The sequence below is a fragment of the Thamnophis sirtalis genome, unplaced genomic scaffold (assembly GCF_051295495.1).
Source record: "Thamnophis sirtalis isolate CommonGarterSnake01/CBP01778 unplaced genomic scaffold, rThaSir2_p1.2 scaffold_4, whole genome shotgun sequence".
NCBI lineage: Eukaryota > Metazoa > Chordata > Lepidosauria > Squamata > Natricidae > Thamnophis > Thamnophis sirtalis.
The window spans coordinates 74,299,552-74,318,272 of NW_028261384.1; the positions used below are offsets into that span (position 1 = coordinate 74,299,552).

Consider the following 18,721-nt stretch of genomic DNA (forward strand, 5'->3'; position numbering starts at 1 on the left):
GCATACTTACCGCCCGCAACACTCCAGCTGCTCGGCGAAGCATCGCGCAGGTGCTGTACGCTCCGTGTACATGCGCAAAAGGCCTGATTGGCTCAAATACAGGTAAGGAGGGTGGGTGGGCCCTCTAGAGCATCATACCGGAACGGTACCTGTTGCTCCCAGCAGGGACCAGTATGCCCATCGTATCCCACCACTGTACTGTAGGTAGCATCTTAGGTTTGTTAACTCTATTTAGCAAGTTAACTTCTATTAAAATTTAATCAATGATAGTTTTATCTGGTTAATCTTATATTCCAATATTAAACTGAAACATTCAATAAAATCCTAGTATTATTTCTTGTTTCATATCCAGATTCAAATGCATAACTTTTTTAATCAAACAAATCACAGGTAATTAAATGCCTTAATGTGACGGCACTGATTTAGAGCTTGATATTTTATTCATTAGAACATGATCTGTTAATCTATTTAGTAGCACTAATTAAAAGGAATCAATTATCATTACTTGACCTAATAAGCCTAATAAATATAATTAGGAAAACCTAATAAATATAACTGGGAAAAGAAAAATACAGAAACCATATTATGAAGCAGTAACATGTAAGATGTGAGGCTAGGAATTAATTGAGTGAGCTGTCATAAATTACAGTTTGAAAGTGAAAAGAGCTATTGAAACTTGGGCTAAAGCTTCCAGTTTAGACTTACAAAGTAAGGAATTAAGTTTTCATACATTAGCTTTCAAGGACCCTGACCAGCTGGAGTTTCAATACTGAGTGAAGTCAAGTAGCTTTGCCCAGAAGATGCTGTGAATATTCCTCACAGTAACCCTGTAAAAATTCTCCTGGGTCCTCCTTATCTAGGAGGAAACAGGTTGCCAAGCAGCTATCTAGGAGGAGAGCCTTCTCGGTGGCTGCTCCGACCCTCTGGAACGAACTCCCCGTGGAGATTCGGACCCTCGCCACCCTCCAATCCTTCCGCGCCGCTTTAAAGATCTGGCTGTCCCGGCTGGCCTGCGGTTAAGATTTTAACCCCACCCGAATTGTGTGACTGTTGTGCTTTCTTTTAATATGTTGTATTGTCTCCATGTTTGGAATACTGTTTGTCTTGCCCCCCCACCCTTCTGAATTGTGAGCCGCCCTGAGTCCCCCCAGGGAAAAGGGCGGCATACAAATAAAGGAAAACTAAACAAACTAAACTAATCTACAGCTGCAATGGGGGGTAAAGAAATAAGTGCACTTGGCTGCCCTTATTGTCTCAAGGTAAATCCCAGTAAAGACTCTTACCTGTGCTAGGTTGATTTCATTCTTTGTCTCACTTCACTTTTTAATTAGTATTACTAAATTGGCTAACATATCATGTCACTTTGTCTCTCAGAGCTGCTCAGTAAACCATGGTACACTATGAAATCATGTGTACAGAGAATGTACACAGGCATAATCCAGTCCAGCAACCTCATTGTCTACTCAGTCCAAGCCACGATAAGGGTATCAGCGAAATATGTACCAGAATTTGAGAAAAGCTGTCCAAGCTCTCTGTGAAACTACATTGGGTCCATCAGGCACATCAGGCACCTGGATCAATAAGCCTCACCTCCTGGCATTGAGGAGCAGCTGCAGAGAACTTTAGAGCCAAAAAGGAGTGATCTGTTCATAGCAAGGGACTGATGTTAACATTCCCAGATTCCAAATCATGATGCTCCTGCCCTGAGGCATATACCAGATCCAATGTGCAACTAATCATATCAGTTGGACTATGAATTAGTTGAACCTTGGCTCCCATGGTGACCATGACTTCCTGTGCCATTTAGATCTTGAACCCAGAGAAAACAGGTTGAAGGCCCTCCAAAACCATAAGCCTGGAGAACACCACCATGAATCTGAACACAGAATTCAGCAGCACAGACAGCAACACTGCTACAGTATGGGAAGAAAGATAGTTGAGCAGCAATCCACACTGGTCCCTATGGCATAGCCTGATAAAGTGTGTCTGATGTGATGATGTCTGTTGCAGGACTGCTAGCAGCCACTAAAGATTACCCAATAACAACAGGAACTCCCCCATCCCTTTCCTGGAGTTGTGGCTAGTGCCATATTCCAAACCAGGAAGAGCACATTTCATAAAAAGCATCCTTCCAATGCCCAAACAGTTTCAAATGAATGTGCTTTTTAAAAGTGAAAAGGCAATTTTAAAAGGCTACTTGGTTGGAGGGAATCTCAGTTTCAAAAACAATCTGTTGTCTAACAAAATATAGCATTACAGAGATTTATGCCTTTTGCATGATATCATAGGTTTCACCGTAACTTAGTTTTTGTTCTTGACTGACTTCTATCCTGAAATGTTTTTTGCAACTCCTCAGTTAATAGAAGAAAACTTCACTGAACTTAGTGCGGGTGATTTTTGATTAGACACGTTTGATATTGCACTCAAGGATTGCAAATGTAAACTATTTACAAGGAAATAAGCATTAAAGCATAAGCACCAGCACAAAAGGAATTATTTCCTCTGTAGAGAATTATACTATAAATTTGATACTTGGGTAAAGTAAGCTTTTTAAATAAAATGGGATAACCTGGGATTTGTTGGGTTACTCTTTCAGAGATAGTTCCTTGTCTGAACAGAGAAAGAAAATGAAATAAAAGCAGTGGGAATGGAAGCGACTTCTGGTTTCCTGCTGCTTTTCCCACTGACACTCCCAGAATTTGTTAAGAAGCATCAGAAATCACTCCTCCCTTCCTCAACTGATGTTCTGTTATTTTGCTGAGAGGAGAGGGAATAAAGGGAACCATGGACAATTAGGAAATGCATCGCTGGTCTCCATTCTTGTGTATACCCAAGGGCCCTTTCTTTCCAGGTAAAGAAGATAACTCACCTTTAACTGCTTGTGCCTTCCAGCTTGCCCTATCTCACATGCAGGCATCTGAGTCACTTTCCTATTTTTTCCTCTTTGCCTACTGCTGTAAAGTGATTTCAGATTTCAGACTGTGTTCCGAAGCAGCAGATTGCCACTCAACTGTCAGGCCTTTCTGCCAATTGATTGGGTGCAGGAGTTAAAGAAAAGTAGGAAAGAGGACATTTTCCAGTAGAATGGAGGGAGGGGTTACACATAGTATAGTCAAAGCCTGATTGGTCCATAGACTGAGGGAATTTTCTTTAATATTCCACCATTCCCTATTGGCTCCCAGTTTCCTCTCAGTCTTTTGGTCCAAGCACTGCTTTGGCTCCTAGATAGGAAATATTGCTAAATTCTTTAAAAAATTAATTTGAATAATTGACTACTCTAAAATTTCTAAATTAATTGGCTGCTGCCCCCAGGGACCGTTGTTAGTGTTCCATGCAAGGTAGGAGAGCCTGCCTGGCATTTTCCCTCCTACCTTGTGAGATGAGGAGCCCTGTCCGATCCCTGGGCCAGCGGGGGTGACAGGCTTCAACCGGCAGCTGTGTGGGAGCAAAGAAGAGGCTACGAGCCGGTCAGGACTCATTCAAGTGTGCCGGGGTTGAGAAAAGTGAGCTGCGCCTTTAAAAAGGCTAATTGCGGCTTCATGGCACCGCTGGAGCATTGGAGTCTTCTTTCGAGCCGCAGGCTTCAAAGAGCACAGCCGCGGCTCGCTGCAGCGCTTTGGGCGAGTTGGAGCCTCCAACGTCCGACGAACAACTACAGCTGGTCAGCGTGAGCTGTGGCTTGAGAAGGCAAGCCGTGATTTCAAAGTGTCTGTTGGCAGCGTGATCGGTGGCCATTTTAACTAGTCACGTGGAGACATTTTAGAATGCCTTGTGGCCTACACCTCAGATCTGCATCACGGCCACTAATCAAGGCTGGCAGGTCACTAACTAAAACCTACTGTCCTCAGCTCCCGAGGGTGCAGGCATCGGTTGGAGCCACTGGTGGCCATCTCTGCTCCAAGGGCATGTGAGTAGCTGCCATGGCAGCAACCGGATCTGAATTGCCACAGGCTTCATCTGAGGCTCAAAGTGAGATTAGGAAGGGGTTAGTGACAGGCCTAGAACCAGGGCTGCGGCCTCCAAGCCTTTGGCCGCCCAATGCCCCTCCAGAGCCACAGCTAGTGATGAGCTGAGAAGACAATGCGCACTGGAGAAAACAATTGCTAGAGTTGAGAGACGGGCCCAGAACACTAGGCCTGATTCGGCCAGCAGATCCAGGTCTCCCATCAGGCCCGCCTCTCTTCAATCTGGCTCTCCACCCAGGGGTTTTAGCCCATCTTCCCCTTCAGTTTCCTCTCGCAGGCCTTGCAGACAATTGAGACAGGGGGTTTCCCCTTCTCCTTCAGCCTCCCCAAGGGCTATCGAGGGTGATGGGGGGTGGGATCCCTTGGAGGGCTCCTCTAGAGATTACTATCATACATCTGGGTTAGCTCCTCAAGGACCTCCAGTCCCGGGTCCATCTCAGGATGATCTGGAGGACTTGAAAGCATAAAGAGTATCATTTCTACAGCAATTACAAGGGACATCGCCACAGGTCTGTCCCAGAGAGAAAGGGCCTTTCAAGGTGGCAGGCCCCAAATGGACTCCCATTACCGGGAAGCCTTTCTGCTCCTCACAGACAAGACCATACTAAGCCTACTTCCCCCTCCATGGTCAGTGAAGGTTCCATCCTTGGAGGGGAGGCTCAGCAGGAGATGGGGTTCTCAGTGAATGAGGAGTCAGACCCCTCCTGACCCCCCAGCATTTCCTGGTCTTTTCCCTCCCCTGGCCATGTTCAAGACCCTTTTGCATAAGGCCAGAAAGACCACTAAGATAGGAACAGGGGACCCAGCGGTCATCCAGCATAGGTACCCGAATCTGGTAATGTTTTCCAATATCGCTATGAACAAAGAGGAGGTGCCTGCACCACCGTTGTTCCTAGAGGTGGTCAAGAACCTGTGGGCCCGTCCATCAACTTTTCCCAATCTGGGGAGCAGCGATTGCCGCTTCTACAACATGGAGCAGACCCTGCAGCTGCCAGCGATAGATACACCTGTAGCCGCCCTGGTCTCTTCCTTTTACGTAGTGTCAGAGATGCAGCTGACAAAATGAAACCGGAGGACAAGCTTGCGGAACTTACACTTCGTAAGAACTTCAATGCTTCTGCTTGGGCAATTAAATCCACCGCCCCAGCCTCTTACTTTAACTGCACAGCTGTTATGTGGCTATGCCAACTACAGGAACGCATCCCGGTCCAAGACGAACGGCTGTTGCAGGACATAACTAAGATTATAGTTGCAACTCAGTTCTCTGCCAATGCAACTCTGGACTCCATTAAGTATGCTTCCAGGGCGATTTCCACCTCAGTGACCTCCAGACGGTTGCTTTGGTTATGCAGCTGCCAGATGGATAACAAAGCTAAATGGAACCTGGCGGCTGCCCCGTACACGGGCACCAATCTCTTTGGGAAAGCACCAGATCTGATCCTCATAGAAAACAAAGATAAAAAAGGTTCTTCCCTTGAATGCCAAAAAGCCAGATTCTCACCCAACACCATACCACAGGGGCACCTACAGGGCACCCGAGACAGAACAAGAGCATAGGTATCCTCATTATAGATCAAATAGGTACTATCAGCATCCCTTTTACCAGGACAGGAGCAGGTACCAGGGCCAGTCCAGGCAGCCCTTTTGTGTTTGTGTGTGGGGTAATTTCCCGCAAAGGGAAATTACTCCAATCCGGATCTCCCCATAGGCGGTCACCTGGCGAAATTCATGGATCAGTGGGATCGGATAATGGCCGATGCCTGTGTCAGATCCACAGTCAGAAGTGGCCTCCTGGAATTCCTCTCCCTGCCCCGACGTTCTTCCAGACCTTTCCTCCGTCCTGGGACCCAGAAAGACACCACCTGATGGATCTCATCATAGATCATCTGCTGGATATTCGGGCAGTGAAACCAGTCCCATGGGTGGAACGCAGTTTGGGTCATTACTCCAACCTGTTTGTGGTCCCGAAGAGCTCAGGGGGCGATTCTAGATCTCAAAGGCCTGAACCGATTCATAGTTTACAGGCAATTCAAAATGTCGTCCTTCACATCCATTCTTCAAAGGGATTCATCGGGGAGATTACCTGGCCTCTGTGGACCTCACAGAGGCCTACCTCCACATTCCTATTCTGCCAGCCCATCGCAGATATCTACGGTTCTCACACAGGGATCTCCATTACCAGTACCGAACTCTCCCTTTCACCCTTATCTCAGCCCCTTGCACCTTTACGAAGGTCCTGGCGGCATTGGTGGCTCACCTGAGATCTGCCCTGGTGAGGCTCCAATGTTACCTCAATGATGTGTTAGTTCAGGCCCAGTCTCTTCCTCAGGCAGTCCTCGACCTCTGACTCACCATCCAGACCCTCCAATCCCTGGGATTCTCTGTCAACTTTCCCAAAAGTCACCTCTCTCCTTCCATGAGGATACTCCACCTGGGGACATGATAAACTCTGTAGAGGGGGTAGTTCACCTTTCTCCAGACTCACTGGTCAGTCTTCAAAAGCTGGCAAACCGGGTGCGCAGATGTCAGTCAGTTTCCATCCTGACCTTGTCCCAGTTGCTTGGCAAGATGGTGTCGTATATAGGGATAGTGCCTTGGGCCCTCCTCCACTCTTGAACTCTCCAGTGGGCTCTCATCCCATTCCAGCAGAGACGAATGAGCAACTCCCTGCGATCCGTCCTTCTGGTGGCTCTCCCCCGTCCTGAATCGGGGCTGTGCATTTTAGGAGCCAGACCGAGTGACGATAACTACGGATGTGAGTTTGTTCAGTTGGAGGACCTTGATGGACTCCAAACTGGCGCAAGGTCATTGGACTGCCTCAGACCTACGCCACAACATCAATTGGCTAGAGCTGAAGGCGGCTCGCCTGGCCCTCCGAAACTTCAAAGACTCGATCGTGGGGCGTCATGTACTTCTCCTGATAGACAATGTAGCCACAAAAGCCCAAATAAACCATCAGGGGGGTATTCATTCCTGGAGTCTTTGGCTAGAAGCTCTGAAGTTCGGATCTTGGGTGGAGAGAGACTACCATCAGTGGTCTCGGAACACATCTTAGGCACAGCCAACCATCAGGCTGAGTTGCGCAACAATCAACAACGGCAAATGGCAACTTCAACCCAAGTTATTCCAGAATATCTGCCTATGGTTTGGAACTCCACTGGTGGGTTTGTTTGCCACCCCGGCGAACTCTCAACTGCTGAGATTCTTTTCCCGTTTCCAGACCTGACTGCGGAAGACACAGACGCTCTCAGGAGCAGATGGCCTCCAGGCCTCCTTTACGCTTTCCCCCGTCTTCCACTCATCCTGGGGACCCTGAGAAAGGTAGTGGCAGAGAGGGCTCATATCATCATGTGGCCCCATATTGGCCCAGGTGGCCTTGGTTTGTGGACCTTGTCCAGCTGTCCATATCTCCCCATGGAGGATCCCTCAGAAGGAGATCCCCTTGTGCCAGGGTGTCCTAATGCCCCAGTGGCACCACTTGACTGCCTGGCACTTGAGCGGCGGCTCCTGAGGAATGCTAACTTATCCTCCCAAGTCATCGCAACCATAGAGGCCTCAAGACGGCTGTCAACCATGTGAATTTACAATTCCACGTGGTCAGCATTCATCAAATGGTGCGAACTCCTCAATATCTGTTCAACTGAGGCTTCAGTGGCTCAGATAGTCAATTTCCTTCAGAAAGGTCTCGACGGGGGCCTTTCACATAACACTCTGTGCCAGCAAGTGGCAGCCATAACTTCAACCTCCACCCTCCCCCAGTGCATAGGTTTCCCACTTGGGATTTGCCCTTGTGCCCAGGGCCTTGACCGGGACCCCCTTTGAACTGTTGTAGATGGCCCATCTCAGGTTCTTATCTCTAAAGGTAGTGTTTCTGGTTGCTGTTACGTCGGCCAGGCACATTTCTGAACTGGGGGCTCTATCATTAAAGGATGACCTCTGTCAATTTCACCAGGATAGGGTGGTCCTTCACCTGGACCCAACCTTTCTTCCAAAGGTCAATTCCCCCTTTCACAGGGTGCAAGAGATCATGTTGCCTAATTTTTGTCCTTCCCCCTCTCACGAGAGGGAGCATCTATAGCATCACCTCAACATCTGCCATGCCCTGCGCATCTATCTCAGGTGTACGTCAGAGGTGTGCAGATCTGAGGCCCTCTTCATTTCATTTCAGCTGGGTTCCTTGGGGGCCTGGGTATTTTCCACCACAATTGGCCTGTGGTTAAGACAGGCCATTGTTGCTGCCTATGAGTCATCTGGTCAGACTCCTCCCTTGGGGATCATGGCCCACTCCACGCGGAGCACTGCCACCAGGGCAGTGTGGGCCACTATGGCCCCGTTTGAGGACATTTGCTTGGCGGCCACCTGGTCGTCTCCAACACCCTTTATCCAGCACTATTGGCTGGATGTGTTTGCTTCTGTAGAGGCATCCTTTGGACGCAGGGATCTACAGCAGGTAGCAACCGTCCCTCCTCCTTGGTCCTAGTTTCCATCCTGGGACTAAGCTTGGGTACGTCCCATTGTAACCCCTTCCTCCATTCTACTGGAAAAAGAATGTTGGTCGTTACCTGAACATGTCTTTTCTGTAGAATGGAGGGAGGGATTACAACCTGCCCTAGTTAGTTATAGGGTCAGCCAGGTGGAGGGCCAGGAGGTCCTGTGGTCTGCTTGTGTTTTTGAGGGTGCCGTCCTTCGACCTCGAGGAACTGGGAGCCAATAGGGAATGGTGGAATATTAAAGAAAATTCCCTCAGTCTATGGACCAATCAGGCTTTGACTATACCATGTGTAACCCCTCCCTCCATTCTACAGAAAAGACACGTTCAGGTAAGGACCAAAGTTCTTTTGCCCTCCCCCATCTTCTCTTGTACCACATAATCAATGGATTTTCAGGAAGTATATTCAGAAGGCATGGAGGCACTTCCCCAAATTTAATTCCCATGGGAATCATGGCTTCCAACATTCTGTAAACCTGAGCTACCTTTATTTAATATTGTTGCCCAGTTGTTGCCCTATTGAAGATTACAAACAAAAAGGCACAAGTTTTAATAGTACATGGATAAAGCAATGGGTACAAGTGAAAGTAAAGAGTTTATCTTTTTTATTAATTATTATTTCTAGATTACAGATTAGGACCATGCAAAGATTGCACAATCCTTTTCAAAGAAATAAATCAGAGTTCTACAAATATCCTTTCTTGATTCACTCCAGGAGCTGTACAATCTGACACAATCCATGCATCTGCCATATGGTTTGAAAAAAAATGCAGCTGTTCTCTTAAAAAAGATTCTTGTAATATAAAACAATTTAGTTCCTCCCCCTTTCAAGGGGATGGAACAAAAGCTCTGCTATTCTTTAGCTGAGAAATTTATCAGGTAATACCCTGCTGTTGTTATAACTGTTTCCTGTTATGTTTAATGGAAAGGATTATATTGCAGCGAGCAGAAATTTTTTAAAGCTCTTCTGCCCCAGGCAGCTGACTAACATGTTCTCTCTAAAGTTATCCAGTAGAACAGTGTTTTTCAACCTTTTTGTGCAAAGGCACACTTTTTCATGAAAAAAAATCACGAGGCACACCACCATTAGAAAATGTTAAAAAAATTTAACTCTGTGCCTATATTGACTATATATAAAGTGTTTTTCCCACGGCACACCTTACACTATGTCACAGTGGTTGAAAAACACTGCAGTAGAAGATCCAAAGAGGCTTCTTGTCCAAACATTGTCACTATCTCAATTCTAGAGAAAGTGAACCTAGGGTGGTCATTAAGAATGGGAAAGAAAGATTAACCTTTCTCTCACCAAGGATCATTGTGAATTTCCCCCCTTTATATTAGCAATCTGTTTTTTCCAAATATGACTGTCATCCTTTGTCTTAACACTATTTTTTGTTCTTGGTTTCTGAATCTTAGAAAGTATTTGTTCAGAACATTTCCACCAGGGGTGGATTCACTCAGGGATGCGCTTCGGGTACATACATGCGCTTTAAGCGTGTGCATGCTTGATGCGGGTATGCACACATGCGCAGTAGTAAAAGAAACAAGACAGAACCTGTTCGGGGGCATGGCAGTATGAATTACTACTCGGCCGAACCGGTCTGAACCAGTAGGAACCCACCTCTGATTTCCACCATATTCAAATTTGCATTCACAATTAGATTGAAAACTGGCCTTGCTCTGCTCTCCTTTTGTTTCTTTGCCTAGCTCTTCTCTATCCTGCCTGTATATTTATTAGGCTTATCAGGTCAAGTTATAAGGTGATTGATTCTTTTTAATTAGTGCTACTAAATAGATTAACACATCATGTTCTAATAATAAAATACCAATCTCTAAATTAATGCAGTCACATTAAAGCATTTAACTACCTGTGATTTGTTTGATTTAAAAAAGTTATGCATTTGAATCTGGATATGAAACAAGAAATAATACTAGGATTTTATTGAATGTTTCAGTTTAATATTGGAATATAAAATTAACCAGATAAAACTATCATTGATAAAATCTAAACTTTAATAGAAGTTAACATGCTGAATAGAGTTAATAAACCTAAGATGCTACTACAGTATGTACACCTCACAGAAGCATCTGTTTTTCTCCTTGTCTAAAAATATTGTTGTCTTTCCATTCTCAAATTAAATTCCATTCTCAAATTAAATTACTCAATTTATAATCTTAACACACACAGTACATAATTATACTAATTTAATTTATTGTTTATATTCATACTACACATTATAGTGCACTCTGAACATTTTTGTTGGTTGTTTAATCCAATCTTCTTCCTACCACTTCTGTCCATCATGACATTTTATATATTTTTCTTACTTTTTTCAATATAGCTGCCAGGCTGCACTAATTGTCATATGCCAGACTTTGGAACAACATAATTAATGGAGAAGACATACTGGGGGATAAGGGAAGGACTTCTATTGCCTATTTTAAATCTTATTTTTCTTTGTCCTTGAAAATCTGTAGTAATATCAAAAGATCTCTATAGCACAGGGGTGTCAAACTCGATTTCATTGAGGGCCGCATCAGGGTTGTGTTTGACCTAAGGGAACCAGGGTGGGTGTGTCTAGCTTGATGTAACTAATGTTGGGGTTGTCTATAGTGGCCCAAGCATTCTGCCAGTGAAAACGGGCCCCTGAGTTCTGTTTTCAACTGTGACGGCTTCCTGCAATCTGCCAGTGAAAATGGGTGACCAGATGGTCACCTGCAACCCTCTGCCAGTGAAAAGGGAGCTTGGGAGGACCACATGTTGCCCTCACAAGCTCCATTTTTGGCTGCAATGTTCCTGCAACACTCTGTCAGAGGAAACTGAGCTCCAGAGGAGCTCCATTTTCATTGACAGAGGCACCATGGGCCGGTCGATCATTGTTTCCAGGGAGTCCCATGGGCCAGATCTAAGCAACCCATGGGCCAGATCTGGTTTGCGAGTCTTGAGTTTGACATCCCTGCTTTAGCACTTCAACTGGAACCAGGATGCAATAGGGGGAAGTATTATGTACATAATTCTCATTTAGAACATTCTATTTCTGTCACACTCTTTTAGAAATTACAGTGATATATAAGTAGTTCTTGAATTTTCACTCCTCATTCAGTGATCGTTCAAAATTACAATGACATTGAACAAGGAGGAGCTTCTTCATGATTGATCTGTGAAAGTTGAGACTGATCATGATTTATAGTAACCCACCCCCGCGCATCTTGCAGCTCTTATGGCCTACCCACATCTCTAGCACCTATTTGTATTTCCCAGCACCTGCCCCCAACCCTCATTGACCCATCTTCACTTCTAGTGGGTCCCAATTGCCATTGTAACCCAAGGACCACCTGTATTTAATAGTTTCTCATTCTTTTACACTAAACATTATAATTCCGAACAACTTTGATATAATTATCAAACATCATCCCAGCCTGTCAGAAAACATGTGTACACTTGTGGTCTTGAATAATTGTGTTTTAAAGGCTCTTTCAAACATACTACAAGGTTTTGTTGTTGTTTTATAAAAGAGAAAAGAAACTGAACTCATTAATTCCAACTTGCCCATTTGTAGATAAATCCTGTTTCTATTCCAGTTTTACTAACCTAAACTCTGTAGTTGCTAACATTGTGAAAAGTTACCTATTATTTCTGTTTAAAATGAGCAAAACCTTTGACTAAGGTTTTCATTTTCTTTTCCATTTTTTAATATTTCTCAATTAACAATTTTAAGCTCTAATTATAATGGCAGAAATGTATCATACAGAAAGCAAATTCCCTCTTTATCTATTGTATCCCCTCATCTCATTTACATTTTCTCCCTCATTTCAAAATGTGCATAACTTACATGCGAATAAAAGTAAAATCAATATACAATAATTAAAAGAGGGGGGTAGCAAGAAAGCAAGGGAGCATAGAAAGATGTCTGCTACTGTTAATGGTACTGTAATTTAATGGGTTTTAAATTTTCTGTGTTTGAAGAAAACTTTTTATATGAAAACAGCTGATTGGAACTCCCTTAAGTTTCTCTACTGCTCTGCTTCTAAGGATTATAGATGATATTTAGGACATATTTTATTCATACTGGGTATATTTTCCGGTGCTTGTAAATTGCAGAAGAAGATCAAAACATGTTGGTTTTCAGAGGAACTTATTCACCATTCCTGATTTTTTTAAATGAAAAATTATATACTTCATATACTACTGTTACTTAGAATACAGACTGCTGATACTAAGACACTATTAAGCTTTAAATATTTAGTGTGCCCATCTGTTTATAGCAGTATGCTAGTTTCAGAAAATTTAATAGGTTAGATTTTTTGTACAGAATATTTACATACTAAGTAACAAGCTACTGTGCTGAATTGTCATTCCAATTCTAAATAAAGCGGTATAAGGTAATTCCTTTAAATTGAAAAATCAACCTCAGCCACATTTGGCATGATGCAGTTATTTTGATATCACCAACATTTATCATGGTTTATAAGTCAGTAAAGCTGTGGGAACTGAGCTGTTGAAATTGCTATGAAGAAAATAAATGTTTTTAAGTCAGACCTGATCTCTAGCAGCTATCTGAAGTATTCCACAGTTTTTCTAGGTAGTATTTTTAGAAATCATTTGCCATTGCTTTCTTCTAAAGGCTGAAATTAATGGCTTTCTTTTCGTTTTTTTTTTAAATAATTTTTAAAATGATACAATTTTGTTGTATTTTAGTACAATGACAATAAAGATTATACTTATAACATCCAAAAATGCTTGGTGGACAGTATATTGTCTGGGTCAATATACTTTACACACAATTCTGATAATGATAGTACTATTTAAATATACATAATCATAAACTTTCAATTTCTAACATTTGTGTATACATAGTAATTATAATGTGTTCTGTTATATTTCAGTATACATAATACTATTTTCCCAATTTCTATTTTCTACTTCTTTTTTCTAACACTTCATATAATAATCGCCATGTTAAAAAATATTCTATATCTATCCATCATCCCTTTCCCGTTTTACTTCTTTTTTTCAGACGAACAACTTTTATTAAATGCATATATAGTTTCGTGAGTAACAGCTCCCTTCCTCACTCCTTTTATAAAACAAAGTTTCTTATTTTTTGTTGCATAATTAAAAATTATTTTATGAGCAAAGTGTTGTCTGGATTTCCCCTTTAATATTTTCGCATATTCATAATTCATTTTACATTATATTTCCATTTCCAATTTTTGCCATATTACTTTTCTTCTCTTTTTTCCAACTTTTAATTTTTATTATAAAAATTTAAAAATAAACCAAAAGTTATCATTCCCTTTTCATCTATTTTCTACAAGTAACATAGGTCTTCAATTTCAGATTTTTATATAGTAAGCTTTTAACACAATTACTTTGCACACTTAAAAGTATTTATATAGCTCACACACGTCTTAATTAGGTATATACTATTGCCATGTTTAAAATATTTCATTTCATTCTACTAGTTACATTTCATTATATTAATCTCCAATTCTTAGATTTTCTTTTCTCTTTTTCTTCTTTTTATATGTCTTATATCTTCTCTTCTGATTTTTTTCTATTATTTTCAATAGGTTGTTTGAATGGCTCTCCTTCAAATGTTCCTTTTCCACCTCCCATTATTTCTCTTTATTTTTGGCTAATTTCTTTTTTGGATACCCTTTTCCTTTTTTCCTCTCTACTCTTTCCATGCCTCTATAAATCTCAATAGCATTGTCCCACTGAGTTTTGTTTCTCATTTCTTTTTCTACCTTGTTAGTTTCTTGTTCATTTGCATTCCTTGTCTGTTCCTCTCCTATCTCCTGTTTCAACAATTTTTCTGGATCCATTACTAGCTCTTTATTACCTTTTAATGTTGCTCTTGCATTTTTTAAACAATTCCCTTGCCCTTTTTAGAATTTTAACTCTTATTAACTTCTTGGTGAATCTTTCATGCTTCTCCTCTGGTATTTTGTGACTTCTTTTATCATGTTTACTTAATCTAAACATTTCATCTGCCACAACATCCATCTCTTGCTGTTGAATCTCTAGAGTACCCATTTGTAATTCCCCCATCATTTTCAGGAGATCTTTCCCTTTATTCTCTTTTATATGTTGAATTTTTAAGGGATATTCTATCTGTTCCATATTAGAAATTATTGCTATCTCTTCTCATCTTTGTCTACTTGAATCAATTTTGAATTTTTCTCCTCTATTCTTTCCTCAGATGTTTCAGATTCCTTTCTGATCTCCTCTATTTTCTGATTTTTTTGTTCATTTTTTATTGTCATTTGCTGTGGGGTTTCTAGTCTCACACCCATATCCTGCATCAATTCTATCATCTCCCTATGATTCCTTGTTAATAAATCTTCCTTAATACATTGAAACATCAATAATATTTCTTTATAAACTACATTTGTTTTCCTCTATTGTAACATTTTGTGATGATGTAATAAACTAATCTCTGCTAATCACTGCTCAATATTCCACCAAAATTTCAATATCCCAATTTCCCAGAAACACCAACAATGCCAATATTAGTAAAATTTACACAGTCCTGGAACTGTTCCTCAAAATCCCCTAAATTTATAGTCCTTAATTTTTCTTTTTTTTGCTTCGTAGACTGTTCTGTCAAATGATCTTAATAATCCAAATTGGCCCACCAAATTTCCCCAAGTGCCTTTAATCCACAAAGTCAGATATTCAGTCTCAAGGATGTTTCTTGTTAATTGTAATCCACCTTGCCTTAAAAATCTTCAAACGGCTCCCTAGTACTCCCAGGCAGTCAAAACTCCAGTTGATGTGGAACCAAAATAAAAAGGCCTTCCGGGTGTTGTTTACCTTTCACTATTTTCTTTCTTCTCCTCTTTGTTATTCTTGAATTATCAAATAATTCTTGCATTCCCCGGTTATTCCCACCATATACTAATATAATATCGTCTTTGACCAGTAGGTGGCACCATCGCTCTAAGTTCCAGCATTAAACACAGCAAAAATAAAACAGCTGACTGTCAAAGAGAAAGATTGGTTAAAAAATAAAAAAGCAAAATTCCTCTTTCTTTGTACAATATTATCCACAAATTGAACCACTTTTCATGCTACTACCAGTTCCAGTCTAGTCTTTCCAGTCACAGTCTTCCATTAAAAGTTTGTTTCCCTTTAAGGTCTATAATCTTTCTCCATGTACTAAATCGGCCCTTTCTTAATGATTTGGAGAGTCTTTTTTTCTTAAAAATTATTTTATTTGGGTTTAAGTCTCTAGTATAGAAATTGAAAATTGTCTCACCCAGTTTCAATCCTCTGCCCACAAACCACTCCAACACATATTCTTCTTGTCCTGGTTGTCGCAGCTTCGGTCTTGCCAAAATGATTATCGTCTCTGTTGCTGATCAAGGGGTTTTCTTTGAATTAAACAAGGAAATTGCTGTTTCCTCATGATCTACAAAGCATCTCTCCTTTCTTCATCACCCCTCCAGGGTGGCTTTGGCCCAATAGGATCTCCTGGGAAGCAGGTATTGCCTGGGTTTTGTGGTGCTCTATGGAGCTCCGCTATCCCATAACCGTCCTGCTGCAACACCAACAGGTCAATCTCTCCCTCCCATCTGGCTTTCATGCAATCAAGAAAATTAGTAAATGAAAGTCTGAGTTTATAGTTCATATGCATTTAAAGTGAAACATGTTAGCATTCTAAAACAGACACAATAATTGATGCTCCTTGACTTTTTTCCTTGGCATGAGTGACAACAGATAGATAAATCAGCTTTCCCTATACAAAAACTATCTTCTGTCTTCTTCTATTCAATCCATTTTCAAATACCTTCAAGAAGGTATCATTAAAATTTCTATCATTAGATATATCATTATAGAAGTACTTTTTATTCCTTCTTTATATTAATTAAGTATTTTGGGCCCATTTTGTAACATTATGTTGATAAAATACATAGTATTTAATACATTTTTTATAATTGGCCTTGAACTGTAAACAATAAACCAAAGCTGAGAACTACTGTTCCTGTCCTAATGTTTGATTGATAGTTATGTACCTCAGGTACACTGATCTGAGTATTGTTTCATTATGATTCACCATAAATTTTATATTCTGCATTTCTTTTTCACTGCATCAAAAAGTACTTTGGGTGATTTTGTCATCAGTCATCAGTTAGGAGATATTGTGTTGCCACAAGAGACCCAAGTCCAGTCCTCTATGAATTCTATTACCATTATCTAGGACCAGTTTAGCTTTGACCATTGGTTTCCTAAATTGTTGTGTATATGTAATAATAATAAACACTTGTGTGCTTTAATTGAATTACTTTTGGCAGATATTAGGTTGCCTTTTAATTGAAATATTTGGAATAGCAAATTCATTTTTGGTTCTCATAAAATGATAGCCCATATCAGTATTCACCTCGTTACAAAATGGTGCCCATTTATCAAAAGGAAAATTGGTGAAGTTGTTCAATATAAGTTCTCTCTAAACCTTTCCTGTATTACTGGTACTTCAGCAAAACTTTCACCTCAATTTATTATTTCAAAAAATATATACCAAAAGTATCAAAAAAGTATCAAAAAAGTAGTACATGGTTTGTATTCTAAAATTAAAATTAGAAATAAAAGTATTCTAAAAGTATTCTTACAGTGAATATGAAGCAAGTGGGTGCTTTACTTTAGAGTTTGCGTGCTTCCATTTTGTTTTTATTTAAAGTAACTTTTTGAAAATTCAGATGGAGCACAAAACATGACAAGTACCAAAGGAAGTGTTCATGAAAACATTACTACTATAAGCATCATAATGCAAGTTCAGGTAATCCTTGTCTTATAACTGTTCATTTAATGACCATTCAAATTTACAAAAGCATTGAAAAAAGTGACTTATGAACATTTTTCACACTTATGATCGTTACAGCAACTCCATAACCAAGTGATCAAAGTTCAGACTCTTGGCAACTGACTTGTTTGTTTGTTTGTTTGTTTATTATTTGGAAAATTTATATTGCCATCTACTCACTCAAGGCGGCTTACAGGAAATTTATGATGGTTGCAGTGTCCTGGAACCATATGGTCACCTTTTAATCTTAACAACTGCAGTGATTCATTTAACAACTGTGATTAGAAAGGTTATAAAATGGGGCAAAATCTACTTAACAAATGTCTCACTTAGCAACAGAAAGTGTAATCATATTAAACTGCCTTGGGAGTAAGTTTATATGGCAAATTTGAAAAAAAAATAAGGGAAATGATGCTGAAAAAAAAGACCTGGTGTTATAAAACACCATAGAACTTAATGCAGAAGTCTGAATAATTTTCTATCAGTTAGTATGAATCACATGTGCCTTTTTCAAAGGCTATCCATCATAAATATAAATCAGTTGCCATGTGTCTGAAATTTGATCACATGACTATGGTAATGCTGCAACGATCATAAATATCAAAATTACACAATGGTCAGCAAAACTTCTATTGTGCTCAACAGGAGTAACAAATATGGAATCAGGCCCATTTTTTCAGAAATAATTTCTTAAATTTGAATATTTATTATATTTTTATCTAATTATCTCTAAGTTCTTAATCTCCATTTATATACCTTCTCAAATTAGCCTACCAAAAGACAAAAATCCTTGATTTATAACAGTTATTTAGTGACCGTTGAAAGTTACAGCACTGAAAAAGTGACTTATGACTTTTTCATACTTATGACCATTGCAGCATTCCCATGGTCACGTGATCAAAATTTGAATGCTGGACAGCTAGTTCATATTTATGATTGCAGTATTCCAGGGTCATGTGGTCACCTTTTGCAAACTTCCGACAAGCAAAGTGAATGGGGCAACCAGATTCACTTAACAATCCTGTTACTAACTTAATAATTGAAGTGATTCTCTTAACTACTGTGGCAAGAAATGTCATAAAATGGGGCAAAATTCACTTAACATCTGATTCACTTAGTAACATAAATTTTAGGCTCAATTGTGGTCATAATTCAAGAACTACCTGTAATTGTATTATCTTTAAAAATAACTTTTTAATTAGATTCATTAATTTTTATTTAATTTGAAGAATTATTTGAGTGCATGAATTATGTACTCAAAATGAATTTTCTTATACTAAGATTGAGTCTGCACAACAGATATAATTCAAAGTTATTACTTTTTCTTTTAGCTGAAACAAAGATCTGCTTCAAATATTATCATGGAGTGAGTGGGGCACTGCGTGCAACAACTCCCAGTGTGACAGTGAAGAATAATACAATTCCTGTAAGTTTTATGCTGGCTTCTTGATTATGATCCT

At 40.4% G+C, this 18,721-nt stretch overlaps 1 protein-coding gene across 6 annotated transcripts in view; it reads left to right on the plus strand.

Annotated features, from left to right (window-relative positions):
- Positions 1-18,721, plus strand: part of HECW1 (HECT, C2 and WW domain containing E3 ubiquitin protein ligase 1) — a 274,097-nt gene that overhangs the window by 129,273 nt on the left and 126,103 nt on the right. For all 6 annotated transcript variants that reach the window (XM_087713122.1, XM_087713121.1, XM_087713124.1 and 3 more), the window contains one exon: positions 18,593-18,687. In XM_087713122.1, coding sequence (XP_087569248.1) covers positions 18,593-18,687 — 95 coding nt within the window. The remainder of the gene's footprint in view (positions 1-18,592; positions 18,688-18,721) is intronic.